This window comes from Rhinolophus sinicus, linkage group LG15, assembly GCF_036562045.2.
Source record: "Rhinolophus sinicus isolate RSC01 linkage group LG15, ASM3656204v1, whole genome shotgun sequence".
Lineage (NCBI taxonomy): Eukaryota > Metazoa > Chordata > Mammalia > Chiroptera > Rhinolophidae > Rhinolophus > Rhinolophus sinicus.
This window is the reverse complement of record NC_133764.1, coordinates 27,672,876-27,694,230: the sequence shown is the minus strand read 5'-3', so window position 1 is coordinate 27,694,230 and position 21,355 is coordinate 27,672,876. Positions and strand designations below refer to the sequence as shown.

The 21,355-nt window shown below is 43.1% G+C and overlaps 1 protein-coding gene across 1 annotated transcript in view; it reads left to right on the top strand.

Annotated features, from left to right (window-relative positions):
- The window catches only part of MARCHF10 (membrane associated ring-CH-type finger 10), an 85,873-nt gene that overhangs the window by 50,441 nt on the left and 14,077 nt on the right, over nt 1-21,355 (top strand). Inside the window, exons 5-8 of the mRNA XM_074320075.1 lie at nt 4,086-4,238; nt 9,412-10,828; nt 14,863-15,029; nt 17,319-17,428. Of these exons, the coding sequence (XP_074176176.1) occupies nt 4,086-4,238; nt 9,412-10,828; nt 14,863-15,029; nt 17,319-17,428 (1,847 nt within the window). The remainder of the gene's footprint in view (nt 1-4,085; nt 4,239-9,411; nt 10,829-14,862; nt 15,030-17,318; nt 17,429-21,355) is intronic.

The window sequence follows — 21,355 nt, the reverse complement described above, 5'->3', positions numbered from 1 at the left end:
GGGTTCAAAAATAAAACATATTTATGGTACATAATTAAGCTTTAATTAAGATCTCCTCTGGGTATGTGAGACAACACACATTTCCAGCACACACAAATAGGCAAATAGACGTGGCCTATTATTTGTGATTGTACAGAAAGCTGCCTATTACACCAAGGAAACATAAGCACTGGCAATTGAGCTATAATTCTCCCCACAATCTAAATTAAAGGAAGCAATAAAAATTTTTAAAAGGCATCTCTTAGAACCTTGGCACCTCCTCAGCACCAGGCGTTCGAGTCAAGGTAGTGAGGGGGAGGGGTGAAGGTTCAGGAATTTGGGGCCTTCCCATTCTTTTTGTGTGTCAAGAACTGTATCTGTGTATGGTGAGTGATGTGAGGAACTGAACAACTGGTAGGTGCATGGAATTAATGTGAACCGTTAAATGGACCTGATGCCCATTTGTCAAGGGCTTGTATGAATAAGAGATTTCTACCTTTATTTCCTTTCCTGGTCCAATTCAGAACTATTCAGTCAATAATTACAGTGCCCCAGCATTGTCAAGAGAACTGAGGCGAGACAACTTTCATCTAAACAGCTGTTTGGTTTCTTTGCTACTGGAGGCGTCGCCTTGCTCAGATACTATTATAGAACAACAAAGTACGGGTTTCGTGTTGTCCCAAGCAAACCACGATCTTTCCAAAACTCACGAACAAACTTCAGGTTATTGAGTTGCCTGGTGGAAAAATCTCCTGAACACACTGCCCCTCCCTTCTCTGCAAGGCAAAAGGCCTGTCCTACTACCTGAAGAGGGAGTTAGCTTTCATCTTCCACTGTAAATGTGACTTGGTCTCCTTGCAAATTAATCTATGGACCGTGCCATGGTGAGGACAATCCTGGAAACGCCCCAAAGCTCTGACGTTTGGTTCACTTTGGGGAGTGTGTGAGGTGACTGGGAACTGGAGCCCAGGTACATACAAACTATGCAGTGTAAGGCACCTCATTAATGACTGCAGTTACAGACGGAGAAGAAGGAACAGTTCACAAGAATTAGCTTTCCATAGAACCTAAAGGGTTTCACAGGGTACAGCCAAATTAGATTATAATCTTTAAGGTTATGATCAAAAGGTCTTACTCATCTTTGCGCATCCTCAAATTATGGCAGAGCAAAGACACACAAGTATTTGTCGAACAAATTATAATAAAAACAGAGCTGCTATTTGCCTTTTGGATTTTGTGAAAGATTTGAGGGAGTCAGGAATGAAGGTTGCTGAATAAGTTATTCTCAACCTATGAAGCCTGCATAACAATAAGGTCCTGGTCAAATTCAGTTCTTTCATGGGAGTGACTTCAGATTTCCAATTATTATGACTATTTATAGAAGCTGCAGCTACCATTTTTAGCAGCTAATAAGTACCAGACACTGTGTTAGATCATTTACATACATTAGTGCTAAACTTTACCCTAGCTCTACAAGATAGGAATTTTCCCATTTTACAGATGCCAATACTGAGGTTCAAATTGTCAAATGTCAGGGGATTCTGCCTGCACCACCAATAGTGATGTCTTCATTGCCAAGCCTGGTAAAACAATCTCTAGTCATTCAGCTTCGTTACTTTAGTTTGCTGAAAACTTGATTAGAGGAGACATGGTAATGGAAATAATTTAAGAGATCTGATGCTTTGAAGAAAGCACTTTTTTGAATAAGACAAGAAAATCACCTGCTACCGTAAGCCACCTTGGGTGTTTTGCACAAGAAAAAAATTTGTTCTATTTCTGGGATTTCCCCATAGTTTCAGCTGAATGCACCTTCTCAAGCCCTGCAGATCGTACTAGGTGGGTAGTATTTGTCCTGCAGGGAGTGTGAAGCAACACACAGGCTGGCTAAAACAGGGTCCTCAACCTTAAGGAGCTTACATTCCAGTTAGGGAGAAAAGACACACAGTAGGCAACTGTGGAATATTTAAATGCTAAAGGCCGTAAGGCCAAAGCACAGTCAGAGCAGACTTGGTGGACGTACAATTAGAAACAGACCTTGAAGGACCTACTGAGAAGGAGGGTCACTCCCCCTGAGGGTGAGTGGTGTGGATGGAGTGGAGGAGTAGGCTGTGGGCATTGTGACTCTTCTACAGCCTGGGGTGTGAAGGAAATTGGAATATTCTATGGGGGTTCCTGCTGGGAATCAAAGTGAAATGTTTGTGACTAGGACCTTTGGGCTGGGTCCCAAACATGCACTGGACTTGGCCTGAGCCCCAAGCTGGCCCCTTCCATGGTTTCTCCACCCCTTCCTGCCCCCCACTTCTTCCTCAGTAAATAAAAATCGTGCTGCTTTTTCCCCTGTCAGTCAGGTGAGAGGCAGGAGGCAGTTGTTGAATTCTGAGAGTTGCAGAGGGATGAGGCCTCAAGGACAAGCCTCTGGATTAGACGAAAGCAACTCTTGGTGCTGAGAAAGCTCCTCCCCCATTTCCCCTGTGTTGGGTCCCTTACTGTAAAGCCCCTGATCCCTCCCTCTCACTCTCCTCCTCTCACTCTCCTCTTGGTCTGGGAAATTGTGTCTAATAACCACCCTCCACGCTCCAAAGACTATATTCTCAATCTCTGGAGAGCTCTCACCTCTCCTTTCTGGTCACGCCCACAGCTTCTCTGGGCTCCACTAACTGGCCCTAAGCTGGACCCAACACCAGAGGCAGCTTCCCTCTTCTAGTAAGTTTCCTGTGGAACATGATCCTGTCTGTCTCAGGCACAGAACCCACTGACTTCCCCTCCTGGGGCCTATCCGGGAAAGTAGGTAGTACCTATCATTGTATGAAACTAGACTTCATGGGCTGCCAAGGAGAACTTCATTCCTTTCCTGAATCTGGAGGAAAACTATTCACGCAACCACAATTTATACTCTGGAACATAAATCCAGTTGTCTTCATGTGCCAAGAAAGCTGCTCTCTCGCACACAACACAGGGACCCTTCCCAGCTTTACCCCTGTTGCCTGCTGGCTACAGCTATTTGTGAAATTTCTGAACTGTCCAAAAGGGGATGAGCCAGGAAAATTCTCTTGGAAGGATTTAGTCCAGCTATTCACAATTTTAACTGCTTGTGAACTCAAGAACTTGTGGCGCTGCATGGGAAATACAGAAACTCCTTCCCAAACTCACGCACACCGATGCTCAGTACCTGTGAAGAAGGAAATTGAGATTATTCCGACCAATCAGCAACCTAATTTGAAATGTAAATTAAAAATGTTCATTGGCAGGAGTGGCCAGTTAGCTCAGTCAGTTAGAGCGCATGCTGTTAACAACAAGGTTGCCAGTTCAATTCCCGCATGGGATGGTGGGCTGTGCCCCCTGCAACTAATACTGAAAACGGCGACTGGACTTGGAGCTGAGCTGCGCCCTCCACAACTAGATTGAAGGACAACTTGGAGCTGATGGGCCCTGGAGGGAAAAAGAAGAAAAAAATATATATATATTCATTGGGAACTCAATCCATGTTTACACTCTAGTTACCGTCTTCCCGTGAGTGTATCATCCCAGCACAGTGGTGGGTAGTTCAAAGGCAAGAAAAAAGGTATATGGTCCCCAATGCCCCCAATGCTTGGGACCCCATTGGAAGGCCATGTTAGCGAATAAACAATCTGAGGATATGAATATGCGGGTACAAAACAGGCTGTGATTCAAACTTGGATGACAGGTAAGGAGCAGGGCCTTTGTGTGCCCCACTGTAGAAGGTTCTGGATGGTGTTACCAATGGGCTCATCCTAACCTCAATGAACTGGAAGCTAGAAACTTCAGAGCAAAAGACCCCTTCAGACTCTGCATTGCAGGTGTCATGGGTGCTCATTAATGGTTATAACAGCTTTGTAAAGTGGGTATTATTATTTCCATGTAACAGGTGGGGAAACGGAGGCTCTGAAAAGTGAAGTGATTTGCCCAAGCCCACATGACTACAAGGGCATGGAATTAGGTTTCAAATCCAACTCTTCTTCCAACTCTTCTCTGACCTCCTGGGTCCATTCTCTTAACTGCCTTCCCTATTGCAGGCCCTCTGAGCATTCTTTATACAGGTGATGTTTTCCTGTAAAAAATTATTGAAAAGATTTTGCACCTTTCAGCAGCCCAGGCACAACAGATTTTATCAAAGAAGAGGAGGCCAAACCTGGGGAGAATGACCGTCAGCCCAGACACACATTGCCCAAGAGCATCTGGGGACAGAAGCAGACAGAAATCACTGCTGCCTGCGAAGGTGCCGACCCTCAGGGGAGCCGGTAAGGACCTGGGGCTCATGCGTCTCATTCCTCAGAGAGGAGAACTGACTTGTGCTGTTACCTGATGAATTCTATAGGGTTTTTTAGACACTTGTGCTTTTATGTGAAGGGGAGTACACTTTAAAATGAAACACTTAAAAGGTTTTAAAAGTAAACCACTGGATCTAGTTTCCTTAAGTTGGTGGGGAAAGGCAGGGCAGAAGGGAGTTTATTTTTTATTTTTTTCTGTCATTACTGCGTAAGCATGACTGTGCATGGTTTTGAGTGGGTGCCCACTGTTAGACTTCCAGAGAGGGCATTTGGGTGGTGGGTGATGATTGTTGGAGTTGGGGCAGAAATGGGAGGTGGAGAAGCTCTGGGAATGTCTCACTTGGCCATAGTTCCCACCCACCTCCCAGGAGGGGAGGATGGCTGTGTGTGGGGGCAAACTGCTCACACCCCACAGAGGTCTTCTCCCTCTGATCCAAGGTGTCAAGATCTAAATGTGTAAGAAATAACATCAAATGAATGTATGCTTTATTTCAAAATGCTGGTTGGGTGGACACCTCCTCTTTCAGTCCTGAGCATTCATCTAAGGCCTAAGCCTAAGCCGTGCTGCTCTGCTAACCATGTTGCCCTCTCCTATGGTGACAGACAGAAGGACAGGGCCTAAAGAACCTCGTGGGATTCAGGGAAAGCCACACTTGACAGCCAACCTTGCCATGGACCTGTTCTCCCCCTTGGGGGAACCACTGAGCATCACACTTCCTCGCCACCCACTGAACACAGTAGCCTTTATTTTAAAATATGTAAATGGACACATGTAAATATAGAAGATGATAGCATTTGGATGGCTTGGAATTGGGGGCAGTTAGAGCATATGTGAGCCTGTAGCACCTAGACATCCACAGGCCCCGATGACCTAAGGCCTCCTGTAGGGAAGGGAAGACCTCACTTCTAATTCTAGCTCTTTTTCCTCCTAGCGTGTTTCCCCGAAAATAAGACCTAGCTGGACAATCAGGTCTAATGCATCTTTTGGAGCAAAAATTAATATAAGACCTGGTCTTATTTTACTATAAGACTAGGTCTTCAATATAATAAATATAATATAATATAATAATATAATATAATAATATAAATATCAGTATCTTATATTACTTTTTGCTCCAAAAGATGCATTAGAGCTGATTGTCTGGCTAGGTCTTATTTTCGGGGAAACACGGTAGCAGTGGAGCCTTGGGTGTCAAGTAGCCACTCTGGGTTATAGTTCTCTTGTCTTAAAATAAGAATAATGAAACCCATCTCATTGCATTGCTATAATAACTGAAGGAAATAATATACTGACCAGCACCTGGCTATAGTGGGCAGTGAACTATTGTTCGTTTCTCTCCTGCCACCTCCCAATGGCCCTCGATGAACTCTTGAATACTATTTGAAAGGTGAGGTTTCCCATGCGTGAAAACTTCCTGGACCCCTGAGGCTCATACAGTCCTCCATCTGCACCCAGAAGACACCTTCCGTTATCCTGAGATTCACTGAGAATTTGCCTCAATTTTATATTATATTCAGGGCTCCTTATCATTCCCTAATTATTTCCACACTAGTCTCTCTTTTGTTCTTTTATTCATATGCTAAAGTGGTTTGCATCAATTGGAGCAGGAGCCAGATGTTTGAATTATATCAGAGATTTGAAGCAAATGTAACAAAGAGGCAATATGTAGAAAGCTCTTACAAATCAATGAGAAAACCATGAATAAAACTTACCAGAAAAAAGTGGGGAAGAGGCAGAGCAGACAATTTTACAGAGGAGATATAGGTAGCTACTAAACATTTGGGGGGAAAAAACTTCAACCTCACTAAGTAATAAATACAAATTTACATAAATTTGGCCTACCAAATTGATTAAAGTTTATTAAAATAATACTCAATACTGATAGTGAAATTAATAATTAACACTTCCTGGGCACTGTAGTGTCAGATGCTATGCCAAGCCCTTGGCATGCATTGCTGGTGACACGGTTAAGAGAGATGCTTTCATATCCTACCTGTAGAGTAACTTGGTACAAACTGGAATTTGGCAACATGTGTCAACAGTCTTTGGAAAGTTTGTACCTTTTGACCTTGCAATTCCAATTCCTATGAATCTGTTCTAAGAAAATAAGGCAAGTAGTCAAAGATGTATGAACAAGGACGTTCATCACAGTGTACTTTGTGGCAGCAAAAACTCGAAAACAATAGGTATGCCCAAAGATAGGAGAAGAGTTCAATTAAAACACATTTATATAATGTGTCCTTATACTATGATTACTATCATGCTCTTGAAAAAATAATTAATGGCAGGAGATAATGCTCCCAATAAAAGTTGTAAGGAAATAAAGCAGGACATAATGTTGCAGATGCCCAAATATCCCCATTTTGTTTCTTAAAACAATATTTCTAGATAAGAGAGACCCCAATGCCTTCAGGGAATAGGAGGGTATGGCAGGAGAAATATAAAACCAGGGCTGCAGGGCCCAGGGTAAACCAGCACATTCATGCTGCACCAGAAGACGTTAACGAAGTTCAAATGCTGAGCCCAAGTACAACCTGCAAGATGAGAATAGCCCAGGGGTCTTCAGTTTGCAACCCACCCCTGAATTCCTGAACAGTTACATCGGAGTTTTGGATTGGGGGGGGGGGTATTTCTTCTTCATCCTCTTCTACACGTTCCTACAAGGAACATCGACTACTTTTATAACCTGAGGAAAACAATTAAAAGTGTATGGCCGTCAGAATGCAGGAAACTATTGGCCAAGCACATGAGGAAGTTGGACCAAAGGCATAGTCTTGGGGCAGACGGATGCTTTTTCTGGTTTCTCTCGTTGCTCGTAGACTGTGCAGTGGCACCTAGTTGAACTACTGGGAATGGCAGGCACTCCATTCACAGCTGGAGCCATGCAGAGCCTCCCAGAGGCATTGCAGCATCTGTGGGGCTGCTCTATGAATAGCATGTCCCTGGTGTACCAAACAGGGTGTTTATTCCCGGGCCTAGAGCTATGAAATCTGCTCCCTATTTGATAGACACAGAAATAGGGTTAAAATAGCATAAATATAGAATGGCACAGTCTGCCACATTTAGGGGAAACACACACACACACACACACACACACACACACACACACACACACACACCAGGGAGGCACTGATTGAATTTTTAAAGAGGAAGGCTGTTATAGTGCCAAGGAAGGGTGGAGATACTTTCCCCAGGGTGTTTGGGGATCCAAGGCCCTGCAGTGCAGCACTTAGCCTGTGACTCTCCTGCTCCAGAGGCCAGGGACACTAGGTGACAGCTCGGTGGCTGCCGTGAAATAAGCTTATGGTTCCTGTTGAGTTTTCAGTTTCTGTTTTTGAGAAGCTGCCCTAGCTAATTCTTTTGCCCATTAGGGGTCTCTCAAAGCCCAAACTAAATTGGCTCAGGGCAGAGGGGGCAGCTGCCGCCACTCAGCAGGTCCTGTGTGCTCAGGAAACGAGCAGAAGATTCAGGTTCCAGCACTCAGCCCAGTCTGGGTGGGCACACCAGCTCCACTCCTGTACACACACAGCCAGATGCCACAGCATCCTGGAATCGCTGATACATCCCTTGTTGGGGTTTATAAAACCCACGAGGGGCCTGATAGAAGAGCATAAAGGATTTCTAGAAGAGCTGAGGACTATCACTGCATTGCTGAGTGTCCCATGCAGTTCACAATAAAAGAGGCTGAGAGAATATTAGGATGTTAGAGACCTGAGCTGGTGCTGCCCTGGGAGGCCTCAAATAAAGTGAGTCAGTACTGACTTGGCCTTTGGCGGAGCCACTCAGAGGATTTGCATTTCACCTGCCTTAGCTGTTACCACACAGGCCTTCCCAAACCTTCAGAGTCCTGTCTACTCCGCAAGGTGAACCGCTTTAGAAACCAAACAATAAAGTCAGCAGCGACTCATCAGATCCTGCACGGTGGCAGCGAAGGTTGCAGAAGAGGGAACAAAAGTAAGTGGGATCAGGGAAGTACCTTCCGTGTCCTATCTACGTCAAGAAGATGTAAAAAAAAAAAAACCTCAACAACACACACATGACAGTGAATCAAATGGATTCTCATTTTCACAAGGAAGTTGGAAGTCCAGCCAGTTTCTTAAGGTGTAACGCAGGGTAGTGGTTAAGAACACAGACCACATATCAGTCAGGCTTGAATTCAAATGTTCACTCCATCACTTACTAGAAATATGATCTTGGACAAGTTATGTGACTTCCCTAAGCCTTGGGGCCGTCCTTACCATGTGGTGTGACTTGTAGTGCCTGTTTCCTGTTTTAGGGTTGTGAGCCTAAATGTGTGTATGTAACAGTTAACATGGTGCCTGACCCGTTGGGTATAAGCCCTCAATAAGTAGTGCTTATGCATTACTGTTATAAGGCGATTTATCACCAAAGGATTTCACCAGTAAAAGTTCCTGCTCACATGGGCACTTTACCTGTCTCCTCTCTCTACATCTCCTCATACTTTTGATTCAGGGCACAGAGGGGAGGAATTATATTATAGCCAGAAGTTACAAATTGACTAGAGGCTAGTGACAAAGAAGACATAATGATTTCATGAGAGAGTTATGATTTTTATTTGCACTAAGTGGTAAATGTAATTAGAGCTCATCAGTTTAACTGGGCACCAGCTTCTAGAGCCTTCCTCCCACTCTGCCAAAGTAGATTGTACTTTTCTCAAGATTTTTGTAATGCTGTGTGTGAAGCAGGGGCATTATGAATGTTTGTTGAATGAATTCAGATGAGAAAGCACTGGTCGTTTTCGTAGAAGTCATTCTTGGAGTACTGGTTTTCCTTTCCCATACATATGGGAATAAAAACCGGCATTTGTGAGATTTACCCATCATCAGCCCTGACTGAGCTCGGGCTGGGCAGTCTTCCCAAAGCTTCTGCAGAAAGGATCTTTAACCCCCTGTTTTCCCAGAACCAGCCTGAGCGCCACAAATGTACAAAGGAAAATTCAGAAACAGTAAAATGAAGCCAACTCTATTGCACTCCTCTCATACCTCCAGCCATTATGACCACACGTATTTTCTTCTTTAAGGCTTATCTGTTACCTTAAGGGACCCACACCCTTGGTTTTAAGAGGACATTCACTCATGAGCACCTATAGTAGAATGATAAATTTGTCTTTTCTCAATGCAGATCCAGTAGTTCAACAAGAAGGCCCAAGGTGGGCAAGTGACACCCAGCTGAAGAGACCAGCTCGAGAGAGAAGAAACTTAGTTCCATCCTCACAGTTAATGACAGTGACTAAGAATATCCATGAGAGAGCCAAAAAAGGAGACCCGAGTGTTCTTTCTCAGAATGAGCCATACCCAGCCATATCCCAGGCCTTCCAAAGACGCGACAGTCCTCAAGTACCGAGCAAGTCCTTGGGGCTACCACTCATAACCGCCACAATGGGAGGGTCCAAAAGAGTGCCATTTAGGTTCAGAGATGAAGATTTTTATTCTGTTTTATCATTAAGCCCTGGAAAAGAAAGCGATGACACTGAAGAGGAAACCCACATAGAGGAAGAACTTTTGTTGATCAGTATGCAACCACCCTGTTCTCCTTCCAATCGGAAGAGAAGTAGATTTCTTGGGACATCAGCCACTCAGGCCAAAAATCCAAATTCCGAAGACAATCCTGAACATTGCAGAGCTAGTTCTATAAGAAGTGGTTCCAGTCATGGCTCACGAAGAATAAGCAATGCTGTGGAGCCAGCGACCGAGCAGCCTTCTGTCAGGCAAAGGGTGTTCCAAGACCCCAGGCTGCCTGATGGGGGTTCTGCTAAGGAGAATGACAGCAGTGAGAGTGAAAGCAAGAAAAAGACCTTTCATTCATGGGACACTAAATCCGAAAGTAGTCTAGATGATGATCTTAGTGCTGAAGATGTATTTAGTGATTGCACTTCTACGGAAGATGGGCCTGGTACCCATGATTATGAAAGAGATTGGCAAACCTATTTAAACAATTCTAGTACTTCTCTTGATTATTTTCTTTCTGCCAGAACAACAGCTCCAAGATCATCAATAAATTCAACTTATTACACTCCTGGATCATTGTTGCATTCTGCCCCAAGAGACGACATTCCAGTGGACTTGTCGATGACATCTACTTTAGTTCACAGTTCAAGCTCAGAGGGAAACTCAAGGTTTAATGTTCGTCGACCGCTGTCCCCCATTAGAAATAGGAATCCATTTGCCAGTCCTGAAAACCACAGTTATTTTCCAGTAAACAGTGCACATGAGCTTGATGTCAGGGGAGCAGAAGCTATTACTTTAACAAGCCAACCTCAGGGGGCTCCATTGCATACAGAAGATCTGTTACTAAATCCTCAAAGCAGCTTCTCTTTGGTGGAGTCTTCCAGCTCCTCTCCATCCAGAGTGAACTTGCAAGGCCACTTGCATGGTCCTGGGGCCCTGCAAGAAAATACATCTTTTCCTTTCTTTGCAGTATCTGATTTCCCAAATCAAAACAATAATGGGAACAGAATGGCAGTCTCTGGTTTCACAGATGCACAGGAAGCCACAAAAATAAAGGCAGACCCTGAGAAACTGAAGAAATTGCAAGAAAGGTGAGGAATTTTCATAATTATATGTAAATATGTATATTTTTATTCAATTTTCCAATGCTGAAATAAGCCGTGCTTTCCTTAGAGGGTCATGGGAATTTTAAATCATAGGTAGGCCCTTCCTTGACATTTTAATGACTGCTTATATCAAGAAAATTGTCTATTTTGTTGCTCTTAAAAATACATTTGTCTATAAAGAAAAGTTTGGTGTTCTAGCTCAATTTCTTCAGTATTCCCAGAGTGCTTTTCCCTTGAATACCGTAACTTTAAGAAAGACAAGTTTCCTAGATATAAGGGTTTCTTACTGCTTCCTAGACAAGGATTTCTTCCTGGCAACTAGGAACCAAGATTTTTCACCAAAAGGTTGCTACCTCCCCAAAGAATGAGACATTCAGCACTTGAAGTTCACCAGCTCTCCCTCATAGGACTTTTCGCAAATCTAACCAACAGTTCTAGAATTTGAATCTTCCAAACTAAAAGGCTGGTCCCCAACTGTTACCATAGTTACCTCAGTTCTCTGAAGGGCTGTGCGAGGGTAACCACTGCTTCCATTTTATGTGCTCTTTTTCATGCATGAGAGAGAGAGAAATAAGATCTCTTTTTAATTACCCTTTTCTTTGATCTTTCCTTTCTTGTGAGTTGATATTGGGATATTTCACAACTATGAAATTTGATACTTTTTAAAGCCATCATTAAACATCATGTCAGGATTGTACCATTTCATTTGTGATAGGTGTTACCATGCCCTGATCTTGGTTTACAGATCTAGAAATCAATTCTTTGAATTTGGGTCCTCTGTGTGTGTGTGTTAGCATGGCTCATTTGGACCATTAATTATCTTATTGATACTTATTTGTAAGTGGGAAAATTGCATAGCAATGAATTACAAATGCAAAAAGGAGGGGAAAAATAGGACATAGAATGCATGCATACTCCTATACGACTTTTATCCAACTGCAGAAATGAAGTAACTTTCTAGTCAGCCTCACCTTTCTTTTCCTTATTAAACAAGCTACCAGAAGACCCAGCCATAGTTAAAAGCCAAAAGACCTCACACCCATCCAATCCTCCCCTACCCAAAAATGCAGCTTCAGACCCACTTGTAAGGAATCTGAACTTCCACCATCCTGAAGTGATACCTTTGAGCTAAAAATGATTTTTTTTAAAAATGCATCTACTTCTAAGTATGGTAATGCATTACACAGCTATTATTTGTGTGCATTGTTTATCAGGCATGCTCTCTTTTCTGTATATAATCAACCTTATGCTTTTCTTATTTCAAAAATATTCATTTTAGGAAACACTGAAAATATAAACTTAAAAGGAAAATCACCTGTAACCCTATAATACAACGATAGGCCCTGGTAAAAACTGCTTCCAGTCTTTTATCTTTGCATATAAATGCAATTTTGAGTGAATATTGGTTCATATTTTATAATATGCCTCACTTTAATATTTCAAGCCCATTATTCAATGCCACTTACACTCTTTAAAAACTTTCCCTTAGGTAGTTACTTTAATACCTACAAACAAGTATATAACATATGTACACTCTAAAGAACTAGAAACAAAACAAAACCTAGACATCCCTGCGCCCACCTTCCAGCTAAAAGAACACTGCTGGAGCTGGTGAGCCCCTCACCCACCTAACTCACCTCCCCCCCTCATCTCCTTCCTTCCACGGCCTTCCACCCCCAGGAAACCACTCGTACGTTGCATTTATCATTCTTTGCTTTTTATTTTGTTGTTAGTTTTTTCCTTTAGGGTTTTACCATACAACTATATGTACTCTTAAACAATAGTGTATATTTTTAAATTCTATAGAAATGTCTATTATTTGTGAATATCGATTCTTCTGCAAAATGAAATATCTATTCTTCTGCCGCCTGCTTTTTTCCCTTGCATCATTAGCGAGACGCATTCTTGTTGATATTTTTGGCTTGAAATCGTTGGCTTTCACCACGACAAAGTATTCCATTATATGAATATACCCCAATCCAGCCATTCTCCTGTCGATGGACATTTGAGTTCTTTGCTGTTTCCTGCAAACAGTTTTGCATGAACATTTTTGTAAACGTCTCCTGGTACACATGGCAAGAGTTCTCTGGGATATTATTTATCTAGGAATAGACCTGCTGGGCTGGCGGATAGCACATCTTCCATCATAATAAATAATGCTAATGTATTGTCTCACCAGTAATGTATACTGTTGTCCATCCTTGCCAGCACTTGTATTGACTGCCTCTTCAAATTGTTGCCAGTCTGCTTGAAGTGAAATGATATTGTGGCTTTAATTTACATTTTCATGACTGTTGACGAGGTTAGGCATTTCATGTGTACTTTTGAAGGATAATGACCATTTGCGTTTCCTCTTCTGAAAAATATTTATGTCCTTTGCCCATTTCCCTTTTAGAATATTTTGTATTTTGGGAGTCCTTTATATATTCTGGCTACTAATCTAATCCTTTGACAGTTCTGTGTTGGAAATATCTTTTCCTAATATGTAGTTTGTCTTTTCTCTTTCTTGATGTCTTTTAATGAAAATAAATTCTTAATTTTAACATAGCCAAAAAAGAATGTATCCATTTTCTTTTGGATTGTGACTTGTATCCTGTTGTCTAGATTAAGAAATCTTTCCCAAACCTATTTTCTTCTAAAGTCTCTACAGTTTTACTTTGCACACTCAGTGAAATGGATTTTGGATTTAAATGTGAAGTGACATTTAATATGCGGTGTGAGGTACACTTTATAAATACACAGTTGTCTCAGGAGCTTTCCCGGCCAACTTGCAGGTATGTCATGTAACATACCTATAAACATATAACTGTTTCAGGGCTCTCTGTTCTGTCCTATTGGTCCTTTTTGTTTTTCCATAATGCAATACCACACCATCTTAACGTCTGCAGCTTTATAAGTTTTGATAACTGATGGTACAAGGCTTCCCTTTCCACTTTGTTCCTTAAAAGTCCTTGACTATATATGTTGAAGAATCAGCATGTTGGGTTTTCATTGGCATTGCATTGAATCTATAGGTTACCCTGGGGAGAACTGACATCTTAGAGACATAGAGTCTTTCTTTGATAAACATAGTATATCTCTTCTTTTGTTTGTGTCCATAATGGAAAACTGTAATTCTGTTCTTTTTCATTGAACTTCACTTTCTTAGGGAGGAAGGTCTCTCAAGACACTGAGCAGTCACTTCTATACACAGAGCAAGGCTCATTTCTTCCTCTCCTTTGATTTTAGTCTCTTTTAGTTTTCTTTCCTTGACCAGACAGTCCCCAGTCCCATGAGGATTCTAAAGAACCAAAAAGTAGCATTAGACTTCTTAAAATGAACATCAACCAACTATTCTCCACTCACCACTTATTAAATACAAATATATTTGCTTACATTTTCATGAATTCCGTCTTCACCAGATTCTGGAATGTTGGCATAATTTGTTGGCAAATGTCGTGTTGTTGGTGAGCTCATGTTTTGTTCACTGGTTCACCATTCTTCCCGCCCAGCACCTATTGAGTGATCTCTACGTGCAAATACTTTGCCAGACACTGGGTGCCCTTTCCAGTTTCCAGAACAGGTTTCCCATCCTCCTTGCACACAGCCTGCTCACTACCCTGTGTAGTAGGTAGCAATAGTATCATTATCAGCATGACTTTACAGATGAAGAAACAGAGAGCTGGGAAGCTTAAGTCACAGTGGCCATGGCAGGGAGAGGGGCTCCTAGCCTTTTCCACAGTTCCCCTCAGCAGCCCTTTCCCACGCTCTAGACTTGGGGTACCAGTGCTGGTTCTTCTGGCCAGCTCACCCGAATCAGGCTGATACAAGAATTCATGCACCTATCATGAGTAACCAAACCTAGAAGAACCTTCAGTAGGGTCAGAGGGAGCATTGGAGGGGCCCAGAGCCCTGGTAGTGGGAGGGGGAGGAGCGGGTGTTGTTCCCTCTCCCTTCCCCTGTTAAGGCCCTGGGAACTGGTGTTTGTGGAAACTGCATACATGTTGACTCCTAGTCACAAGGGCTTGTTTTCCATTTAGTCTCCTGGAGGACGACTCAGAGGAGGAGGGAGACCTGTGTCGCATCTGTCAGATACCCAGGAGTTCCCCAACCAACCCCCTCCTGGAGCCTTGCGACTGTGTGGGAAGCCTGCGGTTTGTTCATCAAGAGTGCCTGAGAAAATGGCTGAAAGTGAAAATAACATCAGGTAGGTGGGGAAGGAAGAGTGGCAAACGTGCAACAGCATAGAATAAGAGACACCATGGTGTGGGACTCAGAACCTTGACAACAGCTCACTCTCCTCCACTGGGCCAGGACTCTTGCTCACAGCCCTGACAGAGTAGTAACAGGCTGCTGTCTTTAAATCATGGGAGGGAAATGAATTGCTTTTCATGTCTGAGAGAAGAATCCTGGACCACATGCTATTGAACGCTATACCTGCTCGACACCTGAGCAGAGCTGCTAAGATTGCTTCCCCGGAGGAAGGAAACTAGAAATGGGTCAGCGGTTGAACCTCAGCAAGCACACGGCCGCCATGCCAGCTAGTAGACACCCGGCAGAAACAGTTCTGCGTCCTTTGATTTGTGGGGGAAGTGGGGTACCACCGAAGAAACTGAGCAAAGTTGCCTTTTTGCAGTAGGGATCGGAAAAGAGCACTGATTGAATTTTCTAGAACCATATTAGACAAAAAGGTTTCCATGTGCTGATTTTGTCAGCGTTGTCTTTAACAGATCTGGTAACTGGGTGTAAGGCCCCTTCTCAATGCCCTGGGGGAGGTTATAACCTAAATACAGCCACACAATAGGTTGGGTGTAGTTTTCTTGGCAGAGAGCAGGAGGTTTCTTTAAAACATTGTTTTAGGAATAAAGGCAACTTGAACAACAAAAAAAATGTAACACCAATGCAGAGAACAACTTGATTAGAAAATAGTTGCGATGTCTGACACGCCTCTCCGAAAATTTTCAGTCCATAGCCAGATCCTATTTCTCTCCTCTTCCACGTTTTCCTCCTTAGTGGCCACCTTCCAGGCAGCCTGGGAGACCTAAGACCTTTACCCTGTCCCCATGGGGTTTGGCTGTGCCCCCTCACCAAGAACAGAACACCATTTAATCAGAGGAATGAGCATGTGACATGATCACATTAACCGTCTCCTCCCTGAGGCCCTTTTACCACACATGCATCTTTCTGAGCATGAGAAATCTAGGAAACACTGCCCATGCTGCTTAAGTTCATGTCCGTCCTTCAGAAAGCAAAGAAACAAGTGGATTTCAGCTGCTAATGCCTCTGTCATGCAATGTTTGATCTTACTAGAAATTTAGGTCAATTAAACACCTAGCACTGAAAAAAATTACTTGTGAAATGCGTGATAAATGTGCTACTAAATGCTTATCAATACTGACAGTAGTGTGGGTGTGTTGAGTAGGATTAGCCTGAAAGACACACGGGACACTCAATAGCCTAAAGCTTTACAGAATGATACTTAAGAAAACCGAGCAAACCAAATGCGGATAAGGGATCACTGTTCATCCTTGTCCTTTGAAATTCTCTATTATTTACTATTTCTTTATATCCCCAGTGGGGAAGAGTAGAACTCGGCTCTAAGACTGCACAAACCCTGTCTTTATGAAATAAATGCAGGTAACTAATTCATCCTCTGTTCTCTAATGCATAAAACAAACACCAGCACATCATTAGCCAAAAGGCAGCAACTACACTGGGGATAAGACATGTGACAGAATGTTTGCCCAGACAGAACAGCCACAGGTCTGCATCTTCCACTTCTGCACTGGGAATAGGATAAGCAGAGAAAAAATGCTGATCTAGAATGCATGCATAACACACACACACACACACACACACACACACACACGCAACAAAGGAAGCCTTCTCATGTTTCTTTTCCCAAATGTGGCTGAGCTCACAGGCTGGCCCCAGATACTGCTGTGCTAGTTCCCACATATGGCTCCTGGCTCCCTCACTTTCCTCAGGTTGGAAGTCACCTGCGTGGGAGTAAAAGCAGATTTTTAAGCCATTGCTTGAGGATAGCTTCTGCCATTAATTTGGTCCTCACTAATTTATTTCCTTGGACCCGTGTTAGGTCTTCAAGAAAAAAAAAAAACAGCAAAAACATAGGTCCAGTATTTCCTCTTTTTGCAAACACCTGTGTTACAGACTCTTAGCCTCCATGTAGCAAATCCAATTTTATGAACCAGGGTGTTTATATTTCAACTGAAAGCAAAACCTGTTATTTGAAAGTCATGGGATTTCACTTACATGAAGCTTGCATAATAATGAAAATGATTACAAAGGAAATTTTTTCTGATATCAGATTCAAGGTCATTTTCTACGGAAGCTAGCTGACTTCAAAAAGAAGGTCACTGAAACTCAAAATTCATAACACACACAAGTTCGCTCTCAAAATGTCAACATAAAAAGACCCAAAGCGTCAACACAAAAGACCCAAGGTCATGTGTAACAAAGAATTATTTCCTTTAAGGAGCGGATCTAGGCACTGTGAAGACCTGTGAGATGTGTAAGCAAGGCCTGATGGTCAATCTGGATGAACTGAACGTGACCGAGTTCTACAGGACGCACCAGCAGTCCCGGGTAAGACACACATGCGCACACCCACTCTGCCGCCGCAGGCTTACATAGGTGATAAGTGAGGGGTGCAAGGTAAGGGAAAAGCTCTGACCCTGATGTAAAGAATGTAGAAGGCCTGTCTGTGCATGTCATTGAGTTGGGAGTGTCCATTTAGCTCACTTCTTTGAGAAGATCTGTTACTAAATTGGACCCCTGGAGGAGTGGAAAATCTTGGTTGTCCTGGGTTGAGGTCCCGCTGCTGTCAGAGACAAAAGTAGGAAGCTGCAGTAGCTGACACAGAAATAGGAAACGTCTAGCAAGCTCTGAAACCAAATTGGCTGAAGGAATTTATGTTTAGTAGCAACGAGAGAAAAAAACCCAGGGTCTTGGAGGAAATGGTCCCCAATCTATATATCAAGTAACTCCAGGGTAATAAGGAACTACTTAACTCAAGGGTAATGAACATGTAGTAAGCACCTACTGTGCGCTTTTTAACATCGAGTGAATTAACTCTCCTGGGACATTTGGATTGCAATTCTAATACTGTGAAGGAATTAGTTAACCTTGGGTGGGAGGGTGACTTATGCCCAGGGTAATAGTTAATTGCCCAATTCTCGGACAAACAACCTCTGTTTAGAACTGCACTGCCCAGTATGAAGCCACGCCTCCTGTGGCTGATGCACAGGCGGCTACTGCCAATCAATTTGTGCTAAATACACACCAAATTTCAAAGACTCAGTACAAGAAAAAGAATGCAAAGTATCACATAAAGAAACATATTAATTATTTGTTGAAATTATAATATTTTTGATATATAAGGTTAAGTAAAATATATTAAATTAATTTCACCAGTTTTTTTCTTTTTTCCTTCTTTAATGTGGCTACTAGGAATTTTCAAATTACAGGGGCGGCTTGCATTTGTAGCTCACATTATATTTCTATTGGGTGGCACTGATCTAGAAGGTGCCTTGCACATTATAAGTAGTCAATAGATATTTATCAAGTGAAAATAACCCACATTGCCATTATAATTTCAGGCTGACCTCCCTCACAGTGTGATTAGGGAAAAAATGATTAATAATCACGACTGTAAAGCATGTAATTTAAAAACTATAAAATCATTGTTAACCACCAAAATGTCACCCTTCAGAGGAGTCACTTCGGCTCTCAGATCATTATTATCCTATATCCAGACTTTTTTTTTTTTTTTTTTTTTTTTTTTTGCAAATAGCACAGCTGAGTCAAAAGGGTGCATGTGAGTCTGGGCAATTCTGTAGTTACATTTTTAAAATCCTAAGGCTGCTACTAGACAAAAGAATGAACTATTGGTAAGAATGGGGATCTGAACAGCGTGACTAAGAAGTTTGATATAATGGACATAATGCCACACCAGCATCGCAGAGAATGGGCACAGGAAGTGGAAAGGAGGACAGAAGGGAGGGAGGGAGAAAGAATTTCCTGAGAACTAAATTCAGTATTTTGAGTTCATACATTTTGAGGGTCTTGAATCACTCTGCCATAATCCCCAGGCACTGAGATCTGAGATGAGAAACAAAAGCGGTTCACATTCTTGGACCCTGAGGACACTGGAGTCAAAATATTGAAAGGAACCAGGCCCTCTGAGTGCCTGGTGTCAGGGTGCCAGCCTGGGTGCAGACAGGTTCCTTGCGGTCATCTTGAAGAATAGATTATTTCAGGAAACAGAGCCTGTCAGACTTCCTGAGAAGGACGTGTCCAGACAAGGCTGGGTTACCCAGAATACTGCCAGAATGGTCTGTAGACATCACAAATACCCAGCCCAGGGGAACGCCTCGTCCAGTAAACACCCCTTTGGGCCCAAGCATTTCCACATCATTCTCCCTCTGCCAAGTTACTGCTGCCACCATCTACTGTTGGTTTACCAGTGATATTTGTAGAATTGACTTGCTAACAGCAAATGTTTCCATGTGTACTAAAACATTTGCATTCATAAAGCCAGGCAGCCCACCCCACTGAAAAGCATAGCAGCTTTGACTCAGATGTGAACCTAAATCCTATTCCCTTCCTCAAAGCTGCCGTGTGACCTTGGAGAAACTACACAAGTTCTCTGGGTCTCAGTTCTCTCATCTGTAGGAAGTGGAGATGATAACTTCTACCTGACAGGGTTGGATGTTAGGAAAAGACCTGAGTACATTACCTAATATAGCGCCTGTGCGGAGAAGGCTCTCAGTAAATAAGAACCGCCATATTACAGCCACAGAGACAGCCAATATCTTCAGCCCTCCAGGGAGAAAGCTAAGTGCACCAGGACCAGGCTGAAGTCCCTCCCTGAACCAAGCCAACTGGCCCACGCAGGGGTCATACCCATATCCTTAGCCTCATTGCATCCTACCAGCTGAGATAACCAGCTATAAGCACATGCTAAAAAGAGCTGTGAAAGTGATTGTGTCAGCCATTGTCCGGGCAGGAAAAAGATGATGGCACACTCACAAAGGGTGAGTGTTGAAAGCTGAATGAAGGGCAGAAAATGTGGGCAGTGAAAGAAATGAACTAAATGACTAAGCATATGAGACTGCCAAATGGGACCGCCCCTCAGCCTGAACTGACACGGGGAGGGGGCAGTTACCAGGATCAGGAGGGCTGTAGCTATCGGATCAACAGCCTGTGACCTTCAGTAGAGGGAAGGTAACCACTGCTGCACCAGCAGAGAGGGAACAAGGGGAATGATTACCCCAGCCTCTCTCTCCTCCTACTCTCTAGTCTCCTGCCAGGACCTCCCTTTGGCCAAACCCAATGGGAAGCCAGAGGATAAGGAGCCTAGTTAGTGCAATCCACTGAGATCAGCCTCAAGGCCACCGAGCAGGGTGGCAAGTGGACCTGAAGGGGAAAATGGAAAATATCCAGCCCGGTAATTACTCCACTTGGAAGCAGAAAAGCATTGAAATTAGTTTCAGTAAGAGCTGGACAGGCCATCAAAGCCTTTTGAAAATGCCCTTTATTATAATCATAGGTGGAGACCAGATTCACAGACCCACCCTGGTGGGAGAACTACGGTCCCGAGAACCAACGAGCAATATTTATCTGCTGATGGAAAGCAGTTGAGGGCTCACTTTGACATGAGTTCTGACTGTTCCAGTAGCCCACTGGGAATTTAACAGCGTCAGTCTGCTAAAAGTCTGAGTTAAACTTGAGACACTAGAGAAACATGACTTAGACAAGTTCAGGAAGGCTCCATGGACCAAAACTGAAGTGCCTGTTGTTTAACACAAAGATACAGAAGAGGTACTACAACCTCAGCTGGTCCCCCATGCGGGCGGCCCCTAGGCCCGGCCATGGAGTTGATGTGTACACCTGTGCTTCTGCGGCCCAGATCCCCCCCTGATTCCCATGCCTTGGCTCCTCTGAACCCTCTTCGCCAACCCTCAGTGTTGTTCACCCCTGGAAAACAGGTTCCTTTATTGAGGTAGGGTAGCCCGTGCCAAACACAGACATGTACAAAGAAAGGGACAAAACCAGAAGAAACCTAGAACTTTAGCGTTAGCTCAGTCTGGCTCTCACTTGGCCTCAACTAACTAACTAGCTAACTCACTATTTTCTCATGCATTTTTCCCATTGAGATTTTTATTTTGCTTTTAATGATAAAAATCACAGACACAGAAAAACATCCCCTAATTAAAATTAACGTTTAGCTGCATGCATTTTTTTTTTCTTATTAAAATGCTGATGCCCCAGAGATTCTGATTTAATTGTCCTGGAATGGGACCAGGTATCAATTTTTGTTAAGTGTGGCAAAATACACGTAACATAAAAGTTTAACTTTTAAAACACTTATTGAGTGCCTATCGTAAGTTAGATACTGGAGATACTGTGGTTCCCCAAGACTAATCCAGTCACTGCCTTCTAACAGGGAACATTGTAAGTGAACGGTAAGAACAAGGGACACATTAGCCAAGCTGTTTGAACAGCCACAGA